This window comes from Rhinopithecus roxellana, chromosome 15, assembly GCF_007565055.1.
Source record: "Rhinopithecus roxellana isolate Shanxi Qingling chromosome 15, ASM756505v1, whole genome shotgun sequence".
In the NCBI taxonomy this organism is placed as follows: domain Eukaryota; kingdom Metazoa; phylum Chordata; class Mammalia; order Primates; family Cercopithecidae; genus Rhinopithecus; species Rhinopithecus roxellana.
This window is the reverse complement of record NC_044563.1, coordinates 116,139,453-116,165,804: the sequence shown is the minus strand read 5'-3', so window position 1 is coordinate 116,165,804 and position 26,352 is coordinate 116,139,453. Positions and strand designations below refer to the sequence as shown.

The 26,352-nt window shown below is 42.0% G+C and overlaps 1 protein-coding gene across 1 annotated transcript in view; it reads left to right on the top strand.

Annotated features, from left to right (window-relative positions):
- NAV2 (neuron navigator 2) overlaps nucleotides 1-26,352 on the top strand; it is a 411,604-nt gene that overhangs the window by 178,245 nt on the left and 207,007 nt on the right. The window contains exon 6 of the mRNA XM_030918125.1: nucleotides 1,570-1,730. Coding sequence (XP_030773985.1) covers nucleotides 1,570-1,730 — 161 coding nt within the window. The remainder of the gene's footprint in view (nucleotides 1-1,569; nucleotides 1,731-26,352) is intronic.

Sequence of the window (26,352 nt, the reverse complement as noted above, 5' to 3'; positions counted from 1 at the left end):
TGAAAGTTTATGACTTGAAAATTCAGACTTATCACTAGATCTAATGCTAGTCAGTTGAGGTTCCAGTGGCTTTTAAACACAGCTAAGTGGATTTCAGCTGAAAGATATAACTAAACATTTCATCATTTATTCATCTTTCAACTTTAATTATTGGAAACAGCCTGCTTAGTAATTCCCTGGACCAAAATTCTGATTTGAGGAGTCTTACCATTAACTCTTTGGTGAATGGGCCATAATATCTTTAGACACATTATGGATGGTGACTTTATTTCCCAAACCACCCAAAATGAGGTGTTTTATTTAAAGGGAGAATGTTGTGTGTTTGTCTTTAGGCTAACAAATTCCTACCAGTTTTACAGGAAAAATGTATGATGTTTTCCATCTACTGTGCAGATAAGTTGTACTTCAGCCTCAAAATAATGCCTGTGGAGACAGTTCATCAGGTGTTGAAGGGAAATGTATTTGTGGGCAAGTGTTTCCAACCAACCTTAAGTTTTCATTGCAAATATGTTGGGTTCTGAGTAGTAGTAATTCACCTTCTCACCATTATAAATTGTCCTTTTCTTGCCGGGCGCGGTGGCTCAAGCCTGTAATCCCAGCACTTTGGGAGGCCGAGACGGGCGGATCACGAGGTCAGGAAATCGAGACCATCCTGGCTAACATGGTGAAACCCCGTCTCTACTAAAAAATACAAAAAACTAGCCGGGCGAGGTGGCGGGCGCCTGTAGTCCCAGCTACCTGGAAGGCTGAGGCAGGAGAATGGCGTAAACCCGGGAGGTGGAGCTTGCAGTGAGCTGAGATCCGGCCACTGCACTCCAGCCTGGGCGACAGAGCCAGACTCCGTCTCAAAAAAAAAAAAAAAAAAAAAAAAAAAAATTGTCCTTTTCTTGATACTTACAACCCCAGATTATGGCAAACAGTTTTATACCTATCAGAAGAGATGCACACCGAGGTTATCAGTTTAGAATCCTCTGAGGCCTTTATGTTCCATGTTTGATAGAATTAGAAATGACTGACTTGACCCTATTAAAAAGTAAAAATACTTATCTCAGGGGGGGAAAAAATGAACTTTTTGTTTGGTTGGTTGGTTGGTTGGTTTTTTGTTTTGTTTTGAGTCAGGGTCTCACTCTGTCACCCAGGCTGGAGTGCAGTGGCACAATCTTAGCTCACTGCAAACTCCGCCTCCCAGGTTCAAGCAATTCTCCTGCCTCAGCTTCCCAAGTAGCTGGGATTACAGGTGCCCACCACCATGCCTGGATAATTTTTGCATTTTTAGCAGAGATGGGGTTTTGCCATGTTGAACTTTGTATTTTTAATCCACAAACATATTTCTTCATCAAAATTTTTCTCTCTGCTCAAAGGAAAACTTCACATTTTGCCATTGGACTTTGCTGGGATCATTACTTGCCTACATGTTTGTAATGGTTCCACCAAATTCTGTGACTGGTAAACCTCCACACAATGTCTTGGATAGTTTATTTTACCTCTTGCATGGTTGCAGTTCCTTCTTCCCACACACTGTTACCCTCCTGAGACTGAATGCATAATCCTGTTGCTTTTGCATTTTAGACTTCCAGGTCCTACCGCGAGGGTATCCGCTGCAGGCAGCGAGGCCAAAACACGTGGAGGGTCAACTACTGCTAACAACCGACGCAGCCAGAGCTTTAACAACTATGATAAATCCAAACCAGTCACCTCCCCGCCCCCACCGCCAAGCAGCCACGAGAAAGGTGAGTCACCTTCTTGAGGAGCCTTTTTGGCATTTTCCTTCAGAGTACGTCTACCTAGTTCCTTTGGGTAAATTAGGTTGGGTCCTGCGGGGGGGTTGCATTTGTGGTGAGAATGGGTTACAAGGACATATTTGGCAGGCAGGAACTTTATTAGCCAGAGGTATTAATAAAGTGGGGGAAATATTATAGTCACTAGCAAAAATAATTTGCTATCTTTGTTTGAGTGGGGCCCCATAAACACTTGGCTATGGATAGAAGCGATATAGCATTTGGAATTTGAAAATACATTTTCATGGAATATGTTTTATATATTAAGTAGCTTCTTGGAGCATGCATTTTGTGAACTATGATAAGCTTTTTTATCTATCAGAAATAATGTGAGGGGAGTTAGGAACAAGAGGTTTTTCACCCTTTGAAAAAGTCAGGAATGTGAATTGGCTCATTGAAGATCTTGGCTACATATAAGGAGTGGACAGCATCGCTCTAGGAGTTGTGATGATGTAACTTTTGCCATAAAAGGATATGGATTTTTTTTACTATACACAGTACTGAGTTTTTAGGATGGAGAAAAATAGTGAATAGTCCCGTGGGGGTCCTGCCCAGAAGGTAATAAAACAAACCTTTGCTTATTTCAGCCTCTATCTCTTGAGACACTGGAGAAACTGAGGTAGTTTCAAAGATTATTCAAAAAGAGGTAGAGCCTTCCTTCATTCCTTCTAGGCAAAGTAGTCTAGACTAGACATCTTTAGGAAATATGTCCAGGTCTCCTGGAAGCATGTCCTACCTGGTGGTGTAGAAGATTCTTAGGGCTGTCTGGATGGTGTTTCTCGATTTCCCTGAGGTCCAGGAAAGCTGCCCTTCACTCCCTAAAGTGACCCAGGAGCGTGGGCAGCCCTCCTACTGTGAATGAGCTGGGAACCGCCACCATTTTCTCCTCTAACTCAAGGTCACTTGATTCAGTGGAACTGAGTTCCCCCAAGTGTTTGCTAATTACTATATCTTTTCCTCCCCATATATGAAGGAAATGTGAAGAGGGCTGACAGATGTGTATGGAAAAAGGTTTCCCAGCCAAGGCACTGGGAACTCTGCAAATGGCACTAACGCTATCACCAGGATGTCTTAACCCATCAAAACTTTATCATCCAGCCCTTAGTTTCTGTCTCAAGCAACCATTTTTACTCTTCTTCTCTCTCTCCTTTCCCCCTTCCTTCCCCTCTTATCTCCCACTTTCCTTTTCTTCACCATACCAGTGTGTTTTTTAAGTGTGCTTAGATTACAAAAATAATATATGCTTGTAAAATGGTACAGGTATCAGATAAAAGTTCTCCTGTCTATTTTCCTTAGAGTACAAATATATACCATTCTATATATATCCATCTAGAACTTTCACAATGCATTTTATATATGTATATATTTATGTACGTATGTATATGTATGTAATAGAAAGGTTTGTGTTTTTACATTGATGTGTAAAAGCTACTTTATGAGTACCTACCATGTGTCTTATTTTATCCCTATTTTACAAAAGATGAAACTAAAGCAAAGAAAGGTTAAGTACTTGCTGAAGTCATATCAGAGATAGTGAGAGATGGAGTTGGATTTGAACCCAGGCACTTCGGTTTCAGAACCATGATTAATACCGTGCTTTCCCTGGAATTGAGAAGCAAATGCTTGAAGCTTTGCCTGTTGAGGGCTGGTTGGCCGGCACATGAGGAGAAAGTTGAGAGGGTGTTAGGAAAAGCCTGTGCTGGGCCTCTCCTCGTGGGCCGATCTGCCCTTGCCCCATGCTCATTTGGGAAGAAGCTATCATAAAAGAGTCTGAAAGATGGATGTGAGACCCAAGTTCAAAAAATTGAGAAAATAAAGGTAAAAGTTCCTAGTGGATGGAACAGGTGTAGAAGGATACTGTGTTCTACAGCCGCCTACGCATGTGCCCACCAATGCTAGGACAGCGACTGACCTGCCACTGCCCTGGGCAAAGGGCTCCCACATCTGCTCTGAGCAGCCTGAGAACGAGGCCCCTTAAAGGACCATGGTGCAAATTCTAGTAGAGGCAGTGCCCCAGGGGAAGACTTTAGTGTCAGAAGAAAGAAAGGGAAGTCATACTTATTTATTTATTTAGAGATGGAGTTTTGCTCTTGTTACCCAGGCTGGAGTGCAGTAGTGTGATCTCAGCTTACCACAACCTCCGCCTCCCGGGTTCAAGCGATTCACCTGCCTCAGCCTCCCTAGTAGCTGGGATTACAGGCGTGTGCCACCACGCCTGGCTAATTTTGTCTTTTTAGTAGAGATGGGGTTTCACCATGTTGGTCAGGCTGGTCTTGAACTCCCGACCTCAGGTGATCCGCCCGTCTCTGCCTCCCAATGTGTTGGGATTACAGGCATGAGCCACTGTGCTCGGCCATCATGCTTATTTATTAAGTGCATATTATATGCCGGGAACTTTGATTTTCTTTTTCTTTTTCTGTTTTTTTTGAGATGGAGTCTCACTCTGTCAATCAGGCTGGGGTGCAATGGCACAGTGTTAGCTCAGCCTCCCAAGTGGCTGGGATTACAAGTGTGCAACACCACGCCCTGCTAATATTTGTCTTTTTAGTAGAGATAGGGTTTCACCATGTTGGCCAGGCTGGTCTCTAACTCCTGACCTCAAGTGATCTGCCCGCCTTGGCCTGCCAAAGTGCTGAGATTGCAGGTGTGAGCCACTGTGCCTGGCCTGATTTTCAGTATGGTACCTGATCTTTACAAATGTTCTGTGAAGTAAATACTGTTAACTCAATTTTACAGGCAGAGAGAATGAGGTTAATAGAGATTAAGTAACTTGCCCTCACTGGTAACTAAGCACTGGAATTGTATCCAGGTTCCACTCCGGGATTCAAACTCTGGCTTCGTCCTGTCCTTGGGGAGGTCTGTGATGAGGATAAGGTGGGGTGGTACATGTGAGAGTGTTATGTGAGCTGTGACACTGGAAAACTCCTGTGAGGATTCACAATGATAAAAACAACTGATGGTGGTCCCAGTCTGTAGCAGGGTGCATTTATTCTCTCCCCTGCGCTGGGCTGTCCCAGGTTTTTTTTTATACTAACTTTTTCAACCATCCTGAGGTAAAAAGGCAGTAGAAGTTTACTTTCAGAAACTGCTGCATTTCCTTCACCTTTTCCCTTGGTTTCTGTGTTCTCCCTTGAACCTGACCTGTTGATTGCAGCTCCTGAGGTAGCCAGCCCACATGCAGAGTGAAATAACTACCTGGATAAGACATAGCAGGTACCTGGATGAGGTTACTTCTTGTCCTTCACCTTAAGAAGTTCCGCCTCGGGGAGGGATACTCTTGTGAACAGATGAACCACAGTTTATTGTGGTGGGTGCTGTAGCTGAGGTGTGGACTGTTTTCAGGTGAGGTAAAATCCGTGCTGTAATCCCATCACCCCTGCTCCTTCATCCTTCCTGTAAGTGAGTCAGACCCTGACTGGCTCGGGTTCTGGCATTGCACTCTCAGGTGAGCCGATTCATAGACTACTTTTTCAGAAAGTAGTGGCAAAATACCTATAACATAAAATTAACCCTCTTAACCATTTTAATCAATAATGTTAAGTATATTCACATTATGATACAGCTGATGCCTGGAACCTTTTCATCTTGCAAAATCGAAACTCAGTACCCGTTAAACAGTAACTCTCCATCACCACCTCCACCAGCAGCCCCTGGCAACTACTTTCTGTTTCTATGAGTGAGAACTCTAGATATCTCATGCAAATGAAATCACACAGCATTTGTCTTTTTGTGTACGGGACAGAGCTTTTGAATAATTAAATAATTACTTATAAAGCACTTTAGAATACTGCTTGGAAAATAATAAACACTGAGAAAATTTTATCTTCAAAATATGATAGTATATGCATAAAAATATGGAATAATATAAATAATGGGCATATTTCACTTAGCATAATGTCCCCAAGGGTCATCCATGTTATAGCCTGCAATTCATAGACTTTAATATGTGACCCCATTGACCTAAGAATTTCACTCTGAGGAATTGTTCTAATGACATCAGTAACTTCAATTAGAAATTCATTATTCTGTCAATAAGTGACAAAAATATTTCAACATTTAGTCCCAATTTTTTAAAAATATTAAGAGGAATTAAAAATTGTAATAGGCAACTTTTCAAAACCCGAAGAGCACTTTATACTTTGTAGGGAAATCCTAAAGGATTTATCTTAAAATCATGCCCCCTCCTGCCATCATCACTGAATTTAGTTCTGGTTACACAGAACAACCCTCTGAGATGTGAAGCTGAAGAAAAGAGATAATATATAATACTTCTTAGCTAGAAAAGGCCTAGAGACTCACATGAAATTCATTCACTTGTTCCATAAGGTGGTGGCCAAGTACACAGTTGATGTGTAAAAAACAAAAATATTCCTGGACAGCAGCATAACCTACTAGTTTTCCCAAAGACTGATCTCAGATTTTGCCTGTGAGGTTTGAAGGAAAGTCTGCAGAGCTTTTAGGAAAAGTTGTTTGTTGCATCATCATTGCCATCATGGTTAGATTTGCCTTTGATTTCCTCTTCTCTCTCCTGCAAGCAGCAATGAGCCACATCTGTGCCTGACCTGTGGTACACGTGAGCAGATTTGCCAGTGAAAAGTCAGTGTCCAGAGATGGTCAGGACGCAGGAAGACTACTCACTTCTGTTGACTCCAAGTGGCCCTAGGGCTCCAGACCAGAATCACAGATTTTCAGGGACAAAGAAATAGCTGTCTTTTAAAATATTTGTGATATTATCTGTTTTCTCTTCCTTTCCTCTCACATCCTTTGAATGAACTAACACTGCCTGGGATCTAGTACATTTCTGAAGTGTTTGGTCCATCTTATGAATTTGAAACATTTGGTATTCCTAGACTGACTTATGTGCATATAGAAGATACTCTCTTCTGAATAATATGGTTTTCTTCATTTTACGGAAAGCACATCTTTATTTTCATTACAAAAATAATGGGAAAATATTCAAACAACATAGAAATGTCTTAAAAGACAACCCTACATAGCCCCACCTCCTAGATTAGCCACTGTTTATCACTTTGTTTATATTATTCCATATTTTTATGCACGTATGATCACATTTTGATAGATGAAATTTTCTTAGTGTTTATTATTTTCCAAATAGTATTCTAAAGTGCTTTATATGTAATTATTCTTCAGAAGCTCTGTACCCATACAAACATTGATATTACTTTCAAAATCTTTTAAGTGAAATCACCAAGTCATGGACAGCCTTTCTCATCTGTGCATATAGGTCATTCTTTATTCCTAATAGTCACGTAATTTTCCATTGTATGGATTTACCACAATATTGTTTAATCACTTTCATTTATGTTGTTTCCAATTTTTTGATGTTTAAAATATTAATATCCTTGTATGTTTTTTTACATGTACATAACCATTTCAGTGGAATTGCTGTATCAAAGGGTATGCACATTACTTTCCTTAATACTTCCAAATTTTGCTCCCAAAAGATTATACCTATTTATATTCCCATCAACAAGATATGAGAGGGCTACTTTCTCTACCTACTTGATAGCACTTTTATCACTGTCTCCAGCAAAAAAATCTTTCATTGTTTTGAAATGAGGCATTTTAAGAAGCTGAAATAACCAAACCATTTGATAAAAATTGGCCTTGTTTACTGACACTGCTTTGACAACCAGTTGCCTTAACATAGTACAAAAAGCACTTGAGTTTGAGATCAAACTTTCTACTCTCAAGATACTTCACCAGCCTCAGTTTCCCCTCTGTGAGTCTGAGGTCCTCCATCACTAAACCACTGTGAGGTGTGAATGAATTCTTTAGTTGGCACTAGCTATTGCGCCTCATCTGATGGGAGCGCCATCCGTTCTTTCTGGTGGGTTTCCTCCTCTGGTCTTCGTTCCATGTCACTCCCTTCCTCTTTGTTCACTCCTTGTCATGAGCAGAAGAAAAGAGCCAGACATAGCTCGAGACAGAGTTTTATAACCTTCAGCACTATGTCATGTCTGAGTAACTCTGGGGCCATTGATTTAGAATATCTATAAACATGTCACTTTATGGTTGGCAAACCAAGTTATTTATCTGAGCTAGTGATTAGATGTAACCATGGAAAAGTTGCCCACGTCCTGCTATTAACCAGGATTCTGACATAAAATTGCAGGTTAGCCTAGATGAAATTAATTCAGTCATCCAAGTCATGCAGACAAAAATACGGTTGGGGTGGCCTGTTTCAGGTTACTTTCTTCATTTGTTCATTTCGTCATCATTTATAGAGCACTTACTATCTGTCCAGCACTGGACCGGTTGTCATGACAGGCAGAACTGAAACACAGACTCTGCTTCCCAGGGACTCACAGTCTTAGGGTAGAATGACGCTCACATGTTCTATAATAGAGAGATGCTCAAAGTTGTGAGGAAAAAGATGAACGTAGCCAGGAAGACTCAGGGAGGACTTTCGAGAAGTGATATCATTTGTATTGATTTCCATTTCAAAATTTTTGCTTAGAGAAAAAGAAAAGAAGTTTGGGAAGGAATGACTCGTCCTACACTTCTGATCTGGGTGTTAATCTGACAGCAAATATGTTGGGTTCACTGTGTTATTCAACTCATATTCTATGGAGGGCCCATAGAGCGTAAACTTCTGCAAGATCATTTCTGTGATGGGTTAGGGCCTCCCTTGGTCATCAAGAGACCTTTGTCATTGCTGGAGCTATTATCCGAGGCCAGGGAGAGCTTAGGTGTTGGTTGGTTAGAGAGGGTGACAGCCATCTCTTTTTGGGAATCAGCTGTGATGTTCTTATGATCTTCTAGCTAGAACCCATAGTTGTCAAGGGGCTTAGAAAGCCAACCTAGAGGTGTGAACCAAGGTGGCATCATTGAATTTAAAGAATTCTCTGGGATATTGCCTGGAATGGAACTCAATGACCAGTGAGACCACCTGTTGAGGCTAAGTAGGCAGGATGGATTAGATGCTGCCAAATTTAGGGACTTCACAGATCACTGGAGGAATAAACAAGAAGTTATACCAAGGTCTTGGGGCCAGTGTTCAGTTTTCTCAGGAGAGGAGTTTTGGGGACTTGCAATCAAAGAGAAAGCAAGTACTGTGAAGGCAGATCACTGCGTTTGAGTATTGGCTCTGCCGCTTCCCAGAAGTATGGCTCTGGGCAAATGTCATGGTCACCAATGCATCTGCTCAGGATGACCCTCAAAAGACCATCACAGGCCGTGCTTAGCACCGTTCTAGTGCTGTACCCCTTCACCCCCAGGTAACAGCTCAGGTGTGAGGGAATAATACTTGAATAGGGCAGGTGCGTAAGTCCGTCCAGCTTAAAAGTCACATACCCCAAGGGAGTATGTAACAGCCCCATAAGTATAAATTCTAGGGTTCCTACAAGGATTAGGCCCAATCAATTGTCACAGAACTCAGAGAAACTCAAAATGATGGTGTCCCCAAGAAGTATTTATACCTCATTTATGGTTTTTCCCATCCAGATGTATCATTTTTCCCATAAGCAATGTTGCTTAGTAATGGGCATTCTATCTTTATCACATTTCCAGGGCAAGAGTTAGCAGGTTAACCCAAGGTCAAATTCTCATCTAAAAGAGGAAAAGATTTTGTTAATCCTTTTCCAACAGGAAGTTATCTCACTTCTGAGATTCAGTTGATTTATCTTTGAAGTGGCAACAGGCTTCTATAGCCCTAATGATGGGAGAAAGTTAGATGTGAAGCATTCTTTCTCATTTTTTGCATAACGCAATTAAAACTCTAGACTGTTGTCTCTCAAGGTGTGATTCATGGTCCATCTCATCATCCCTTGAGGTAATTGCTAAAAAGACAAATCCCCAGGCATTACAAACTGAGTCCTTCTAATTCATATATTTGAATAAGAGCCTAGAAGTTTACATTTCACACCCATGAGATCTTAAGGCACTGGAGCTTGAGAACCCTAGTTTTAGCCGGACTTCTTGGTTACCTTTAGAAGAGAACCCCACCGGCCGGGCATGATGACTCACACCTGTGATCCCAGCACTTTGGGAGGCTGAGGCAGGAGGATTACTTGAGATCAGGAGTTTGAGACCATCCTAGTCAACACAGCAAAACCCTGTCTCTACTAAAAATACAAAAATTAGCTGGGCATGGTGGCACACACCTGTAGTCCCAGTTACTCGGGAGGCTGAGGCAGGAGAATTGCTTGAACCCGGGAAGCAGAGGTTGCAGTGAGCCGACATCACACCACTTGCACTCCATCCTAGGCAACAGAGCGAGAAAAGAACACTCCCTTTTCATTGCCCTTTAATTCTCAGCAACTACTTTGTAGTACATTGTTATGGGGAATGGAGGTAATATAGTAAGACACCCAGACAAAGGCCTAGCACATAGCAAGAGATGAATAAATGGGGAATCATTTAAATATATGTATACATTTTATCATATACATATTTAAATTTATTCTCAGAGCCAGCAACATATACTGGGTAGACTTAGCTACTTGCATAGGTCTTATTTTCTTTTGGCTTTGTGCTATTGCCTCACTAACCTTTAGCAAAGTTCTTTCTTGCATTTTTGATTTTCACATTTTCATTGCTGTCTTGTTTCTGCTGAGCTAATAGATTCTTCCTTAGACTGGAGAAATTAAAAAGAAAGTGTCCCTTTGGGGTCTAAATAGGGGAGCAGAGGGAATACAAGACAAGGAGGTGCTCTGAGGGAGAAGTTGGCTCACCTTTCCCTAGCTGGAGAATCACCTTTTGGCTCTTTGTCTCCTTGGCACTTGCAGAGCTTGGTGGTACTTCATGTGGAGGAGAGCACTGTCCTGTTCAGAGGAAGGGCGAGCACTATTAAAGCTGCCTTAGAGAGGGACCTGAGTGATGTGCCCAACTGCCCTTATTCCACCCTAGCTTTTGTCCTTAACCTCAAGCATTACAATCAAACATCAAGGTGAAAGAAATTGTATCTGGTGCAGTCTCTTTCTCCCCCTTTGGGAGTCATTTTCTTGATCTGTGTAATTTAAAAGAGCCTTCAGAAGAGGAGACACAAAAATCCCTCTAATGCGTGAAACTAATCACCTTTAATGCTGAAGCCATCCTTTTTTCACAGAGAAGAAGAAGAATGTCACCATGTTTGTTTTTCTCTAAAAATGGATACATTTCAAAACCAATGTGTGAACTTATGGTTCTGCTATATATCCTTTCTCTGAAATACAATAAACCTGGCTTTTTGTAACAGAGGGAGTAGAGAAAAAGAAAATAAATCATTTGGAAAGATGAAAGATCTATTTGATTAGTCTTGTCTCAGGAATAGAAAATGACTGGTTGATGTTCATCCGATCTTCAGATGATAAATCTCAGCATTTCTCTTGCTTCCATCTGTTACGTGGAAAGCATCACACATTCATGAATTCAATTTCATTTCAAGGATCATTGGGAGGGGGAAGTATTTACATTTCTGGGTGCTCTCATTATACTCATTTTTTAAATCAAGGTCTCATCTGCAGTCAGGGCTTAGTTTAGTCATTCCTTAGTTTAAGGTCCTCTTTAAAAAGTTTGTTTCCTCCAAGTTTAGATATTTGAGACAGTGTTCATCAGCACAAGAAGATACATACATTTTGGGATAAATGAAGTTAACATTTCTGTGAGCATATGTAGCCCATGTTCACCATGTGAAGTGCAAGCATGGAGTGCTGGTCAGAATGAGGAGAGAGACCCTGAACAGTAAAGCCTGGCAGCTCATGTAGCTGTAACTACTTACTGAGGAGTTTCTTGTGAATGTGCACTTGGCTGCCTCTCTGGGCCGAGGACATGACATCCTCAGGCTTCAGTGACTCTCACAAATAAAGTGCTTGTTTCTTAGCTGCAGCTTGCCTTTGTTATTCCATCAATGTGTGCATTTCATTAGGATACTAGTGTGTAGCCCACGTGCCAGGGAGCCATCTTCTCCTGATGAAGGTGTCAGGGGGTTGCACTGAGAATATTTGAGACAATGGTCACGGTATATCTGCTTGGTGGTGAGAGTGACACATGGGCCATTTGCAAGTGTCATGCCCTGTGGATGAATGGTCATGCTACATAGTGGTTGGTACCAAGGCCCCATGGGACACATTCACATTCTTAGTGTCCTAGGGGCTCCTACAATGATTCCTTAGCAATGGTTATGCTAGTTCTTATGATGGCAAGGCTCCCCAGACTTTGTGGACAATGCACAGATAACAACTGCTGATGGAAATCAATGACCTGGCCTGCTTCCTTCATAAGAGCAAAGATAAAGAAGGCCTCTTAACATCTAATGCTCCCTTCTCCTTTTTCAGAGTTGGAGAATCACAGCATTCTTCTGAAATGTGGAGTGGGAAATCTAAATGTGGAGTGGGGAAGCTATAATTACATAGCTTGGAAAAAGCAAAGTTAAAGAAAAATAAGTCCTTTGGCTCCAGGACAGCCTAGGACTGTAAGTCTCTGCTGCCCCCTACTGCCCAGGTTTTGTGTGTGTCTCCTAGAGTTTCTAGCCTGGCATTCTCAGGCACTGTGCTTGGGAGGATAATGACTTGCAGACTGTCTAAATGCTTTCTTCCAGACAGGGCCTCCCCACATTTGTGTTCCTCAGGAGAATGTATGTGAAGTGGAGAAAACCCACAGTGTGGGTGTGATCAAGTTCATGTGGCCTAGTGGAAAAACTTTCTCTTGAGTGGTGAGGAACTGACAGCAGGCCTGAGCTAAAATTGGTCTTCACAAAGCCATCCGCCCACTCACATGGGCAGGCAGCCAGCTGGTGGATTCAAGGATCAGTTTTAGCCCTAAGAAGAAGGATCTTTGAAGGCACTAGATTTTTGCTGCAAAAAGGTTATGCTAGATTTGGTTGCATTTTTAGGAGGCAAATAATTCTAAACCAGACTGTATAGTGTGGAATAAATGATTCTCTCCTTTATTATACATTCATGTACTTGGAACTAGTCCTTCATATATTCATGTGTCAGAGGTTATTTATTGAATGTCTTCTATGTACCAGGCATTATGCCAGCCACTGAGTATTCAAAAGTGAAAAACCAGATAATTTCTGCCTGCATGGAACTTAAAGTCTGACGGAAGAGACAGTAAACAAATGCAAACAGTATCATTACATTTTGTAGTGACTGCTCTTATTAAAAAAAAAAAAAAAAAAAAAAAAAGGCGGGTACTAGGAATGAACTTAATTCTCTGGATTAGGTAGAAACTTAATTCTCTGGACTAGGTACAACCTCTTCAGGGTGAGACCCATAGCCAAAGTTTGCAGGGGTCCATTGTGCCCGTGATCCCCATTCTCCCACACAATGGTCGGAAATAAAAGATGTTTTTGAAAACAGTTTTATGGAGCGAAACCAGTTCCCTTGCACAAATGAAGATCTATATCCTGAACTAGCTTTTTCCTTCTCTCTCTGGCCACAGGGAGTAGAAGTAAAAAAAAAAAATTACAGGGAGGCAAGCTTTGGCTCCATATGTATATTGTAAAAAGAACTTTTCACATTTGTCTTCTCACAGTTGAATAGGCTCTCTTGAGAGTAGTGAGTATCCTGACCCCAGATGTATTCAATAGAGGCATCATCATCACTTGCTAGGGATGCTACAGGTAAGGTTTCTTATAACAGCAGGTAGGTTGGAATAGATTTTCTCTAAGATTGCTTGCAAATCTAGCATTTGATTACCCCAGGCAAGGGTAGAGTTGGTGTGATTCATTCTGGAAGAGTCTCCTCCACCTCAGTAATTTCACACATATCCCCACAGTTTATTAGAGTTCCCAAAACCCCACCTTTGGATTGGTTCCCTTAAAAGCATTCATTCATTCCAAAAATGCACTTTATTTTTGAGGGTGCTACTTGTACTCTAGGATTCATTTGTATGCTGGGAAAAGTCTGCATCTTATGTGGATATGCCTGTGTGCGTTTGTGATGACTTCTTTTATTCCATTCACATACTTGGGAAGATTTTCCCCTTAACTTCACTTAAATTGTCTTGACCTTGCCAAGTTCGTGCTCGGAGGCCATCAGAGAGTTCACGGTCAGGGATGGGTGCCACACAGAAGAAATCGTGACTACTTCGTCAGAAGTTGTATATGTGGTTTCCACCATTTAACACTTGGATCATTCCTTGCCCTGATTTAAGAGCCAGATTGGAATGTTCATGCAATTTTTAAAAAAATCTGTTTCACTGACATGCTGTAGGGGGCAGTATTCATTAAGGAAAACCAGGGAGAGAGTCCAGGAAGAGCCAGTAATTTCGACCTTGTAGGGAAGAAACTGTGCCCTATTTTTAACTATTTCTGTGTACTAGAGACTCATTCGTTCTGTCCTGTTGTTCATGCATGAATGAGGCTCTGACTTTCAGTAATGAACCTTCTTAGGGGGCTTAATTTGGCTTATGTTAAATTAATTGGCTTATGTTACATTCATCTGGCTCGGAGTGAAAACCAGTGAATACCTGTGAGGGAGAGGGACTTTTCCATATAGGACATATGTGCTAGGGCAAGGATTCTTACCTAGGTCACCTGACTCCAAGCTTTTGCTCTTTTAGCCACAATTTGAACCATTTCAGGCTCATACCTTCCAACACAAATAGTGTTTGCCTCCCCCAGAACATCTTCAAACCTGTTACTGCCTAGGAAATAGTTAATAATAAAACTTGAGGGGGCGAACCGTTTTTTGGACCCTCTCACCTTGATAAGTTTGGTGAAAAAGGTGCCTTACTCACCCCTATCTCCCCAGCCCCTCAAAATGAATGGTTTCAAATCATAGCCATGTATGATTTCTTACACACCCAAGGCTGATGGGACAGTCTTGCTAAGGTACACCAGCTTCAGGGGGTCTCACCTGGGCCTGCTCCAATGTCTGAGGGCATCTGGCATGTTGACTGCATGCTGGCTGATCTGTAATGGCCTCAGATGAGACAACTCAGATTTCTCTACATGATCTTTCATCCCCCAGCAGGTTGGTCTAAGCTATTCTTCTGGTGGTAGGTGAGTTCCAAGGCAGAGAGTTGAAATGTGCAAGGCCCTTTGAGGCCTAAACTCTGAAAGAGGACACCAGTTTTTGTCTTCATTCTGTTGGCCAAACCTAGTCATGTGACCTGCCCAAATTCTTGTGATTGGGAAACAGATTCCACCTACTGAAGGAGGAGCTGCAAAGTCACATTGCAAAGCATACATGGCACAGAAAGGGGTGAACACTAGGGGCTGTTTTTGTAATCAATCTATCACAATAAACAGCTTGCACCCAGTGAATTTGTATTGATGGATTGGTTTCAGTTGTGAAGGTAATAGTCTGTTTCCACTGTAGTTGCATGAAAATGAGAATGCACTGAGCTCATTTAAGATGTACTAAGATATACTTGCAGTTTCCTGTAAGTTATGGGGCCATGTAGCTCTAAGAACTCACGGGGGAGAGCAGCCAAAGCATCCTTGGTTACCCCAGTCCCATAGAAGGTGTCTCTAAGAAGCAGATGCTTTATGAGGCCCCTGTGGCCAAGGGAAGAAGGTAGGAACCAGCTGTTAAAGTAGAACTCTGCAAAACAGGTCTGACTCCACTTGAGCCTGTTCTCCGAGCCCATTCTTCAGCCTTTGGGATTCTTGGTATACACAGGCCTACACTTCTCTGCTTTCTCTTTCCCACACCAACTGGCAAAAGTTGTGTGATGAAGATGATCCAAATGCCAAACTTGGGCTCAGGACACCTGGGGTCTGGGTCCCAGCAACTCTGCTTGATGACTGTGTGTGGCTTTGATGGGTCATTTAACACCTCTGAACTTGACATTCCTCAGCTCTAAAATGGAAATGAGGATAGCACCAACCACGTAAAGTTATTGTATGGTTTCCATGAGATGAAACATATGGGAAAATACCCTGAATTGTGTATATAAGGTTTGTTGAATCAATGATTTCATATGTGTCCAAAAGTCAGAAATGACTACGAAGGAGAAAGTAACCACAGCAGCTGAACTGAGAACCTCAGAGAGCCAGTTCTCCACTCCTGGTCCGTTGCTTCAGATCAAAGGTCTGAAGCACCCATGTAGCCACCTCTTCTTGCTCAGCCTCCTCTCTCCCTGATAAACCATGATGAAAGGTGTTTTTGAAAACCAAAGGACCAAGAAACACAGAATGACCTTCACTGAAAGGACAACTTTTAGTAAATGCACGCTTGACATAGTTTGGTAAATATCCACCCTGTTATCTTTTGCTCCTGATATCTTAGAAATGTCACTTATGGATTCTTGAAATCCCCCCACTGCCACTCCTAGGCGGAGGGGGAATTTGAGATGGAAGTATTGATTGAAACTAGCAAACACTGAAAGAAGCATTTGTTAGGTTGTCCTTTCCTTTTTTATAAATTGGCCAAAGTAGACGAAAGAAGATACATCTTTTGGCAGAGTTTTAAACAAAAGGAAATTAGCCAATTATACTCCTATAAAACAACATTTGAAAGTCAGAATTGATGATTTTTCCACAGTGTTTTGGAACAAAGTACTCTGATAGGTGAAGGATCAAAGGACTTTTCTCTGAATATGATTTTATGTTTCATTTTATTTGTTATCATCCTTCAGTCTGGGCGCCCTGATTGTCTTAATGCATCCAGACCCACAATAGGCAACTTGCTGCCCCATTGCTGGGGGCTGGTGACTACAGTGTCTTTGGACAGATTAGAGGAAAGACATTGTAGCTGAACTCACAGGCAGCCCCCAGCAAAGGAGCAGGGAGCTTTCTGTGTTCCCTTCAGTCTGAGGGTGCCAAGATGCCCTGGCTCTGGCCTTGAGGTGTTAGTCAGCATTAGAGCTTATGATCTTGGCAACCAGAATGGCCACTGCTGGCCGAAAACTGATCAGAACTGTTCAGTCTCATTAAGGAGCCCCTCAGATCACCTTCTGACATGTAATGCTTCAGAAATCATCAAACGGCTAAGGTAGAGGCTGGCTTCCTTGAAGTCTTTCCAAAGGCTTTGGCATATCTGCCTTTTGAATGAGCTTAACTAAACAGAGAGCTTTTGAGGCCCAGCGTGAGTGTGGGAGCTCTCAGGGCACTGGAAGTAGTGGGAGGAGGGTATACTGAGCTTTTCTTGGCCCACCTGTTCACTCCCTCCTTCCTCCCTTAACCTCTTCCTCATCCTCACTGGTAACTCTCCAACACCAGGAGGAGGAGACATTACACAGAGTGCTGCTCTGTATTTAATGAATAAATAAGTGCCTCTATCCTCTGCAGCACTGTCCAACAGTACTTTCTGTAATGATGGAAATAACCTACGCTCTATGCTGTCTAATATGGTAGCCACTAGTGCTACATGTGACTATTAACAATTGACATGTGGTTAGTGCGGATGAATAACCAAATTTGTAATGTAGTAAATTTTAATTCATTTAAATGGCCACATTTGCTAGTGGATATGGTATTTGACAGCACAGCTCTGGATAATTATTCACTGAGCAGCCAGTGAGTCTGCTGCTGAAGTCTGTCATTTAAAAAATGTCATTCTAGGCACAAAAGGCCAAATATTGTATGATCCCATTTATATGAAATCTCCAGAGTAGGCAAATCTATAGAGACAAAAAATAGATTAGGGGTTGCTAGGGCTGCGGAGTGGGGATAGAGGAGGGATGAGGAGTGGCTAGAGTTTCTTTTTGATATGATGAAAATGTTTTAAAATTAGATTGTGGTGATGGTTGGAGAACTTCATGAGTATGAGGATATCAAAAACCATTGAATCACTCTAAATACATGAATTTCATGGTGTGTGAATTATATGTCAATAGAGTGGTTTTAAAAATGGCTTTCTGTTCATGCCATATTCAAGTAGATGTTATAACTCTAGCTCTTCTACGCCAAAATATTAGTGGTTAAATGTCTTCCCTTCCTTGGACCTCAGTTTCCCCTCAATAAAAAGAGGGTATTGATTTTGCCTCAAGGATACTAAAGGAGAGAATTTCTGGTCCTCGTTTCCCTGTATATATTTAACTTTAATTCAGTTCATATGGGATGGGACTGTAGTACCCCCTCCTTCTGGGACCCTAATTCTAGACAGTGCCCCATTCCAGGAGTACCCCAGGCAGTAAACGGAGCATTTACACAGGTAACTGGCCACCCCGCTCTGGGCATTCCCTCTGGAACCACAGCATAGATAGAAGGCCTTTGGTGCTGGCCTAGGAATTTTAAGTAATGCCTGAGACATTTATCTTTCTGCCTCTGATCCAGATAAAAACAGATTGTAACTTTGAGTTGTCAATTGATGCTAATGCACAGAAACAGCTTTCCATACCCTTAGTGAGCAAAGACTCTGGCCAGGGAAGAGCTGGGGAGTTGGGGGTAGGAGGAGATTCCTGGCTGTAAACATCTCATGGTTTTCTGTGGTTTGTGGTCCAGGGGTCCTGTGGAATCTCTGGGAAGCACATTTCTTCAGAAGCAAGCTTGGTCTTTTTCTTCTCCCACTTCTCAGCTGCTCTTTTTGAAATCAAAAGCCTGCTGTAGGGTTGCAAATTAGTGACATCAGAAGAAGTAATAGTTGCCTTCATGTTCCGTTCCTTCTACTCCTCCTCTTCATCACTATCCTGAAGCCTTCCATGTGTGTCAACAACAGATGTTACAAATGCCTGCCTTATAAATAACTTTATAAGGTTATAAAGTTATATAATAACTTATATAACTGCTTATAATATAGGTGAGGAGATGGACTGTGAATAGAAAAGGGGCCCTGAAACAGTAACAACAAAGAAAATGGTAACAATAGCTGCCCATTGGGGGTGATTGAGTTATTATGTGCCTGGAGGTGTGTTAGGTACTTTGCATACATAGTCTCATTTAATCCCTCACATCACTATTAGGAAGTGTCAGTAGTAACATCTCCGTTTTATAGATAAACTGAAGCTCAGAGTGGTTAAATAATGGGCCTACATGATGCAGCTAAGGGCCAGAGTTGAGATTTGAACCAGAATCTGCATCACTGCAAAGCTAATATTTTGCTTTTAACCCTCATGCTATCATACAAACTAGTTTCTACTAAATTTACTAATCATTGAGCCCCTCTTTTATGTTAAATGCTGTACAAATTGCTGGAGGTGCAACTGTGAACAAAACCAGCCAATGCCAGATGAGTGGTCCAGGCAGTCAGAGTCATGGAAATTCAGAGAAGAAAGTGGAATCTTAGGGACTGGGAGAAGGTAGACAAGGCGAGTTCATATAGAATTGGAACTTAAAGGAAGAGTATGAAGTTCTTGAAACTGTATAGGGACACTCTAAATCAGAGGGGCTCTGGAGTTTGTTTTCTGACATATTAGCATGTTAAGAGAAAAGCAAAGATAACCAGCCGGGCGTGGTAGTTCACGCCTGTAATCCTAGCACTTTGGGAGGCCAAGGCAGGCTGATTTCCTGAGCTCAGGAGTTCGAGACCAGCTTGGGCTACATGGTGAAACTCTATCTACTAAATACAAAAAATTAGCCAGGTGTGGTGGTATGCGCCTGTAATCCCAGCTACTCAGGAGGCTGAGGCAGAAGAATTGCTCAAACCTGAGAGGCGGAGGTTGCAGTGAGCCAAGATAGTGCCACTGCACTCCAGCCTGGGTGACAGAGTGAGACTCTTGTCTCCAAAACAAATAAAATTAAATTTTAAAAAACCAAACACCACATGTAAAAAGATCGTGATAATTTGAACTCATTTTTCTTAGGACAATGATCACTTCTCCCCCTGCAATGCCCGTAAGTGTAAGGTAATGCTTAATCCCTGTCTCATTGGCTTTTACAGTGTCATCATTTTGCAAGCACATGGTTTTTTTTTTTTTTTTTTTTTTTTTTTTGGTCTTGATTTCGTTTAGGGCAAGGACAGGGCTCAGCAAATATTTGTGAGCTGGAAGTGAACTGTAGCCAACTCTATTGGCTATATGGTGCCTGAAATCCCAGCATGTGCCAGATGGTGTGCTTGGAATAGGGACAGGACACATAGCACAGAAACAGACACTTGTAATATCCTGTGATAAGTACCTATAGGACATTTATATCTGGAAGGAGCATCCAATCCAATCTTGGAGGAGTCACGAAGGTATCCTGAAAGAAGTGAGGTCTAAGCTGAAAACTGTATTAGCTATATAGAATAAGGAAAGAGTATTCTAGACAGAACAGCGTGTGCAAACTCTAGGTGGTAAAGGGGGGCATGGCTTGATAGAGGAAAGTCAAGTGTGTGCATATGTGTAGGTGTCTGAATGAAGTAGGCAAAATGACTTTCTCAATTCTAACCAGCAAATTGGTGCTAGACTCCAAGTTTTATGAGGGCAGGCAGCATGCCTGTCATGTTCAATAAATCCTTGTCGAAGAATTGAGAGGATGGTGGTCAAAAGGGGATCAGAGACCAGGCTTTCTGAATCTCTTTCATGTTTTACCCTGTCACCTCACTCTAAGAATTCTTCGTCAGTTCCAAATTGACCTCAGACAGTAGATGACCTAGAATGCCCACCCAAGCCAGTCAGGGCAGAAATCAATTTCTTGGTGGGGGACAGAGCTGCAGCAAAGGCTGAGACTCCAAACTTCTGTCCAAGGAGCTTTGCTAATAACTTGGTTGGCTTACATGAAAGGGAGAGCGCATCTTGATCCAGTGATCGGTTTATTTGTGGACATGGGGAAACCTGATAGAGCTCTGTGGTGATGAAGTTCTGGGCCACCTAAATCCTAGTAGGTTTCAGCATCTGTTAGCAAAAGGCAGCTCTCAACCTTTGAGAGTGCAAGTGGTAACATCTGCAGCCACTCTGGCGATTCTAACTGGCAAAAATGATGGATTGCAGGCATTTCATCATTGAATTTCTACTAGGTTACATCCTGACTTAATCTTTTGGTGCTTACATTCTAATTTTTAAGCAAAATGTCTGTGTTTGGTAGTAGTTCTTCAACTTTATCTCATTAAATAAAGTTTAGTGAACTGCCAAAGACAAGATGAGTTAGGGCCAATGTTTTTGAAATAGAAAAAATGGAAATGGAATTTACATCTGGACTCTAGGACATTTTGCTGCTTCGCTTGCAGAATAAGAGCAAAAAAGTGATTCTTGTATGATTCTGTATCTCTTGCGAAAGTCCTCTTTGCTTTCAGACACCCACATCTTTGAGCAAATGTTTACATTCCACTTAAACACATTTGGACTTTAATGTCTGTGCTGCTGATTACCAAAATGTTAAATAAATGAAACAAAAAAGAAAATTTGTTTCAATGTAATGTTTTAGAATGCCTGACGCCCCTTACCCAACCCTGTGAGACTGGTCACTGTTGATCTTTGTGTCCCCCTAACCTGGCATAAAATAGAGATGCATTAAATGAAGGAATGCATTCTTTAGAGTTCATGTCAAATGCTCATTGTCATGAAGACCGTCTGTCAGTTTAACTGGAAACCTTCGCCCTTGGGACCACGTCCTTATAGGCATGTTTCTTCTTATAACCCTGGTGTAAATTTCCCAGAGACCCAGACTGTGCCTTATTTCTCTTTATACCCAGCTAACCCCTCTAAGGAACATCACTGTATGTATACATTTTGCTCATCCAGTGTGTTTGCTTACAGACTGACTTCCCTAAGCTGAAAACTTATTGCAATTCAGAGAGAAACTAGATTGATCAAAACATTTTAGTGCTTCATGTTACTAAAGGCAGGGATAGGGCATGTAATCTGAGTTGTCCAGGGAAACCCATGCATTCCTGGCTGCTATTTTAAGACTCTCCTCCTAATAAACTGATATCCTTCAGGTTTATTTGGTTTAACTCCTGCTCTGGCCGTTTGGCTTGTTTCTGTGCATCAGAGTCGTCATGAAAGCTGCTCCTCCAGGATTCCAGCTGGACAGCTGCAGAATCGCTGGCATTTTTCTTTCCTTGACTCTGTATTGACAGCAGGTTTGAATCACTCTGTCCTGTTTTGTGTAATATAACCAGGTCAGAAATCATTTGAAAAACAATTAGGGTGCCTAATTTGATCTCATTTTCAGCGAAAGGGAGGCATTGCCTGCTACATTTTGTATTTTTTGTGTTTGGGGCTTTATTAAGAACATAAAAGGACCTCCCTCTTCTGCCCTTCTATTTCCTGCTGATTAACATGAGAGTGTGGAGGAGCCTTTCCCAGTCTGTAATATGCCATCAGTCCCACATCCTTGTATGTTGTCTTGTAGAAACCTGTCTGCTCATTCCTTCACTGCTGGCCACCCCAGTTGGTCTTATCTTCCTGTCAGCTGGGTTTCTGGCTGGCTTTCTTAAGCTCACACCAATCCCTGGCAGAGCTCCTCTTCATACAGAGAGAGGCAGAAATCCTGCAAATTGTAAACTAGCAAAATGTACAAATTTAGCCAGAACTGCCTGTGTGTGCCCCTGCCCAGTTATAAGCCAAATTCGTGCCGTGCCTTTCCCTAAGAGGATGAGACTTCGAAGCACAGAGAGGAAGGAGGGAGGCTGTCAAAACTCTAATTCCAGATCTACTAATTCAGAGAGTGACCTTGAGTAGCAACCATGCTCTCTGGGCCTTAGATTCCTCCATCGCACTAGTTGACCTCAGCGCTTCCTTTTAGTTCTATGTACTTTGATCACGCGACTAGCTCTAAGCCTTTCTTATCCCTGTGCCTACCTTAGTCTCCTATAGGGACCGCATAGTCTCCAAAAACTACTACAACTCTGGATAAAACCTTGTCTTGGCAAAACCTAAGCAAAGGCTTGATCCCTGGAAACTGCCTTTAACCTAGACATCAGCTGTGGACTCCCCGAGTCAGTGTTATTGCTGGAGTCAGCTTCTACTAGCGCATCAGAGTGAATTTTTTAATTTTCAGGAGTTTTGCAAGCCTGTTGATGTTGTGCTGGTAGCTTGAAATCTGCCATAGCAGGAGTATCTACACCACAGGAATCGGCAAACACTGAATCAGAACTTTTTTTTCCCCTTCGGAATCAATTGTTAGTCATTTGCCAGCCTATGCTGCATTAAATGTGAGTTGGAGAACTCACATGTGGAAGACCCAGTGTCCTTTTTAATCTTTTTGGAAATGTTTCCTTTTGCTTATTTTGTTTTGTTGGGATAAAGGTAGTGTCACATTACTGTTGGTCACTATTTTTGCCTAGTCTGTTCTGCCAAAATACTTGCACTTACAGGTCACGGATCTTCATTCTCTGTGTAATATCCCTCTCTTACCCACTGGAACCACCCCCAAATGATTCTCAGAAAAGTGAGACAGGCTTTTGGCATTGCAGACTGTTCCTGAAAGTTTAAGGCTGTGGAGGGGTTATACGATTGCAATACAAACTGCTGAAAATTTAATATTGTTGTTCCTGTTCTTAAAAGTTCTTCAGCTCCCTTGCCACTTAGAATTTCTCCACGGCCACCTTTTGTTTTGTTCTTAATATTCCAGCCTTCTGCTTTATTGTTCAGCCTTGCCTCCCTTTTCCTCTCCTTTCTACTTTTCTCCTCTCTTTTTATACAGAGAAGTTTATCTCTGTTTTCTTATCTCCTTTCAGAGCATACCCTTAGAGCTTTATCTTCCACACTTGGAGTAACCTGTCCAAGGTTAGTTAAAGTTGGTGCACAGCTTTGCTGCACTAATCCGGTGCATTCATGTGGTGCATATTTGTGGAGTCCTGACTTTTTCCAGCCACTGTGCTTTCAAGGAACTCAGTTGATCATGGAGTACACCAGGAGCTGGGTTTTCAGTGGGGCATTGGGGAGAAATCCCCTGTCAGAAGTTATCTGATTTTCATAAAGGGGAAAATGGCTTCTGTTGAGAAGAGGAAAATTGTAGCCAGGTAAAATTCTTAACATAAAATTTGAAACACTGAATCACCATTTCTCCTCTCTCTTTAATTATTTGAAGACTCTTCACCATGGCCTATAGGACTCCATGAGCTGACCTCATTTTTTGCTGTCCCCTCCCTTCTTACTGGAAGCTTCTGCCATATCAAATAATATGTGTTTTCATGCAAAGGCCATACTCTCTTATAATCAGCCTCTGTCACTGCAGCTCTCCATTTGAAGAGGTCCACTTTCCTCATCCTTCTTCCCACCAAGTTTCTGACTCATCTTTTGTTTTAGGTTAGATTTTGTTTCCTCCAGAAATCTTTCCCTGACCTCTGGAGACTGAGTTTGAAGCCCCTTCTCTGAGTTCTCCTGCCCCCTATTCTACTCCCTAGTTGTCCTCCTCAGGTTCCATGGTTATCTTGTTGGTCCCTCATGAGCAGGTGAGCTCCTTGAGGTCAGGGACTGAACCTCATTTTCTTCTCTCTCCATTGCCATTATAGGACTTGGCATACAGAGACATTAAAATATTTGTTAAGTACTTTAATATGTGTTGGTATAGTGAATAAATGAGTGAGCTATAGAGTAATTATTTACAGCTCAGACTCTGGAGCCACACAGATGTATACCTGTCATCTGACATTGGACAAGCTACTTAGTCTCTTCAAGCCTTGGTTTCCTCATCTGTAAAATGGGGATATAGCAGTACCTACTTCATAGGTTATTGTGAGGAGTAAATTAGGTGATGCAAGTACAGTACTTAGCATAGTGCCTTTTATACAATACATACTTAATAAGTTATTAAACTATTAATGATTAAAATCATGAAGAGCAAATGAAAGGGAAATAAACTAGTGTTTTTGGTATATGTACCAAAAACCAATAACATCCACCATTTAACTGGAAGATAAATTATCATATCCCCAAATATCTTCCAAAGCTATACCTGTGATTTTCAGTACCAGATACTAATGTTCAGCAATGCAGCCCAAAGCATCACAGAGTTTTCAGTTAGACCCAAGTTTACTAAGAAAGGGAAATAGAATAACATGCTTTTGAGGAAAAAAATAAAATCAGTGTGCATTAAAACATAAAAGTTGCTGTTGCTGTTAACTGGCTTAAATAGAAAATGTGGCTAACTAGAACATCTCTTTTCAGTTTAAAGGATTTCTAATTAGTGTCTTTGCAGTAACAACTGTGTTAAATTGATCTAATCATGTCTGTCTAACCCTCATGCATGCATTCACCCACTTTATCAAACAAAATTTATTCTGTTTCACATACTGGAGATAGATGAATGAAACAGAGCCCCAGGCTTCAAGGACTTAATATTCTGGAGCAAGGGATGGCAGACTTTCTCTCAAATGGCTGGACAATAAATATTTTGGACTTCGAGGGCCATAGGGTCTCTGGTGCAGCTATTCAACTCTTCCACTGTAGTGAGAAAGCTGCTATAGACAATATGTAAATGAATGAGTGTGGCTGTGTTCCAATCAGATTTTATTTACGAAAATAGGTGGGGAGCTGGATTTGGCCTTCAGGCCCAGGCTTACCAGCTTCCATCCTAGAGGAGTGAGTTAAGTCTGTACCAGTCTACTAATAAGTACAGAAGGCCAAGATCTGTGAAGGATAGAGAATGGGGAGATGAGAAGACAGTGGGTTAGGAAATGGGTTATGGAACTGGGGGTACTTTGAGAAGTAAAGGAGAACAACTAGGGCCAGGAGGAAGAAATGCATGACTCCCTTGATGCAGAAGCAGGCAATGCTGGTGTAACTAAGAGATCAGGTGTCCTGGATCAACCCTGCCCAGCCTAGATGCTTCAAGGACCTATCTGCCCTCTAGAGATCTGATTGAATAATATGGAACCTGCCTCAGGATTTCTGTGAGTTCCCATGAGGTGCTGCCTGCAGCATCTCTGTGAAGGTGGTCTCTACTCCATCCCAACATTTTGTACACAGAAGCCCACCTCCTTGCTGGTTTCCAAGAGATATGCATTCACAGCAAGCATTTCATATTTTTAGTAACTTTTGTGACAGTAGATTGTTGAGGGAGGGGGTATCATAGGGAGGGAAATACTGCACACCCCATGTTTCCTAGCAATTTTCTGCCTCCTGTAAGGCAGCTGCTGTTCTCCTAGGGCCTCGGTTTCTGGCCCAGGTGGCTTGTCAAGGAATTATCCTATCAGAGGCAACTCTCCCCTATAACTGAAATGTCATTGCCCCCTTACCCTCACAGATAGTGGCTTCTAAGCAATATTCTGTATCCCCCTCTCATCTCACATCTACCTCATTTCATAGCTTTGGTCTCACAGGGCTGTTTTTGTTTTTGTTTGAGACGGAGTCTCACTCTGTAACACCCAGGCTGGAGTGCAGTGGCATGATCTCGGCTCACTGCAACCTCTGCCTCCGAGGTTCAAGTGATTCTCCTGCCTCAGCCTCCCGTATAGCTGGGATTACAGGTACCGCCACTACGCCTGGCTAATTTTTGTATTTTTAGTAGAGACAGGGTTTCGCCATGTTGGCCAAGACAAGCTGGTCTCGAACTCCTGACCTCAGGTGATCTGTCCACCTTGGCCTCCAAAAGTGCTGGGATTAAAAACGTGAGCCACCGCACCCGGCCAGGTTTGTTAATTTTTATAAAGGATAATGAGACTGAGGCAACAGACTGTAGCCCCATTGGACAGACCTGGATTTGAATCCCACCTCTACATTCTCCAGCTTTTTGATATCAGGCCAATGACTCAACCTCTCCGAGCCTGAATTTACTGTTCTGTAAAACAGGCTTGATAATGCCCTCTTCGGGGAGAGAACCTGGGTCCATCAAGCCCAGTGCACCTCAGTGTGGAGCTAATGCTGGTTGTCTTTT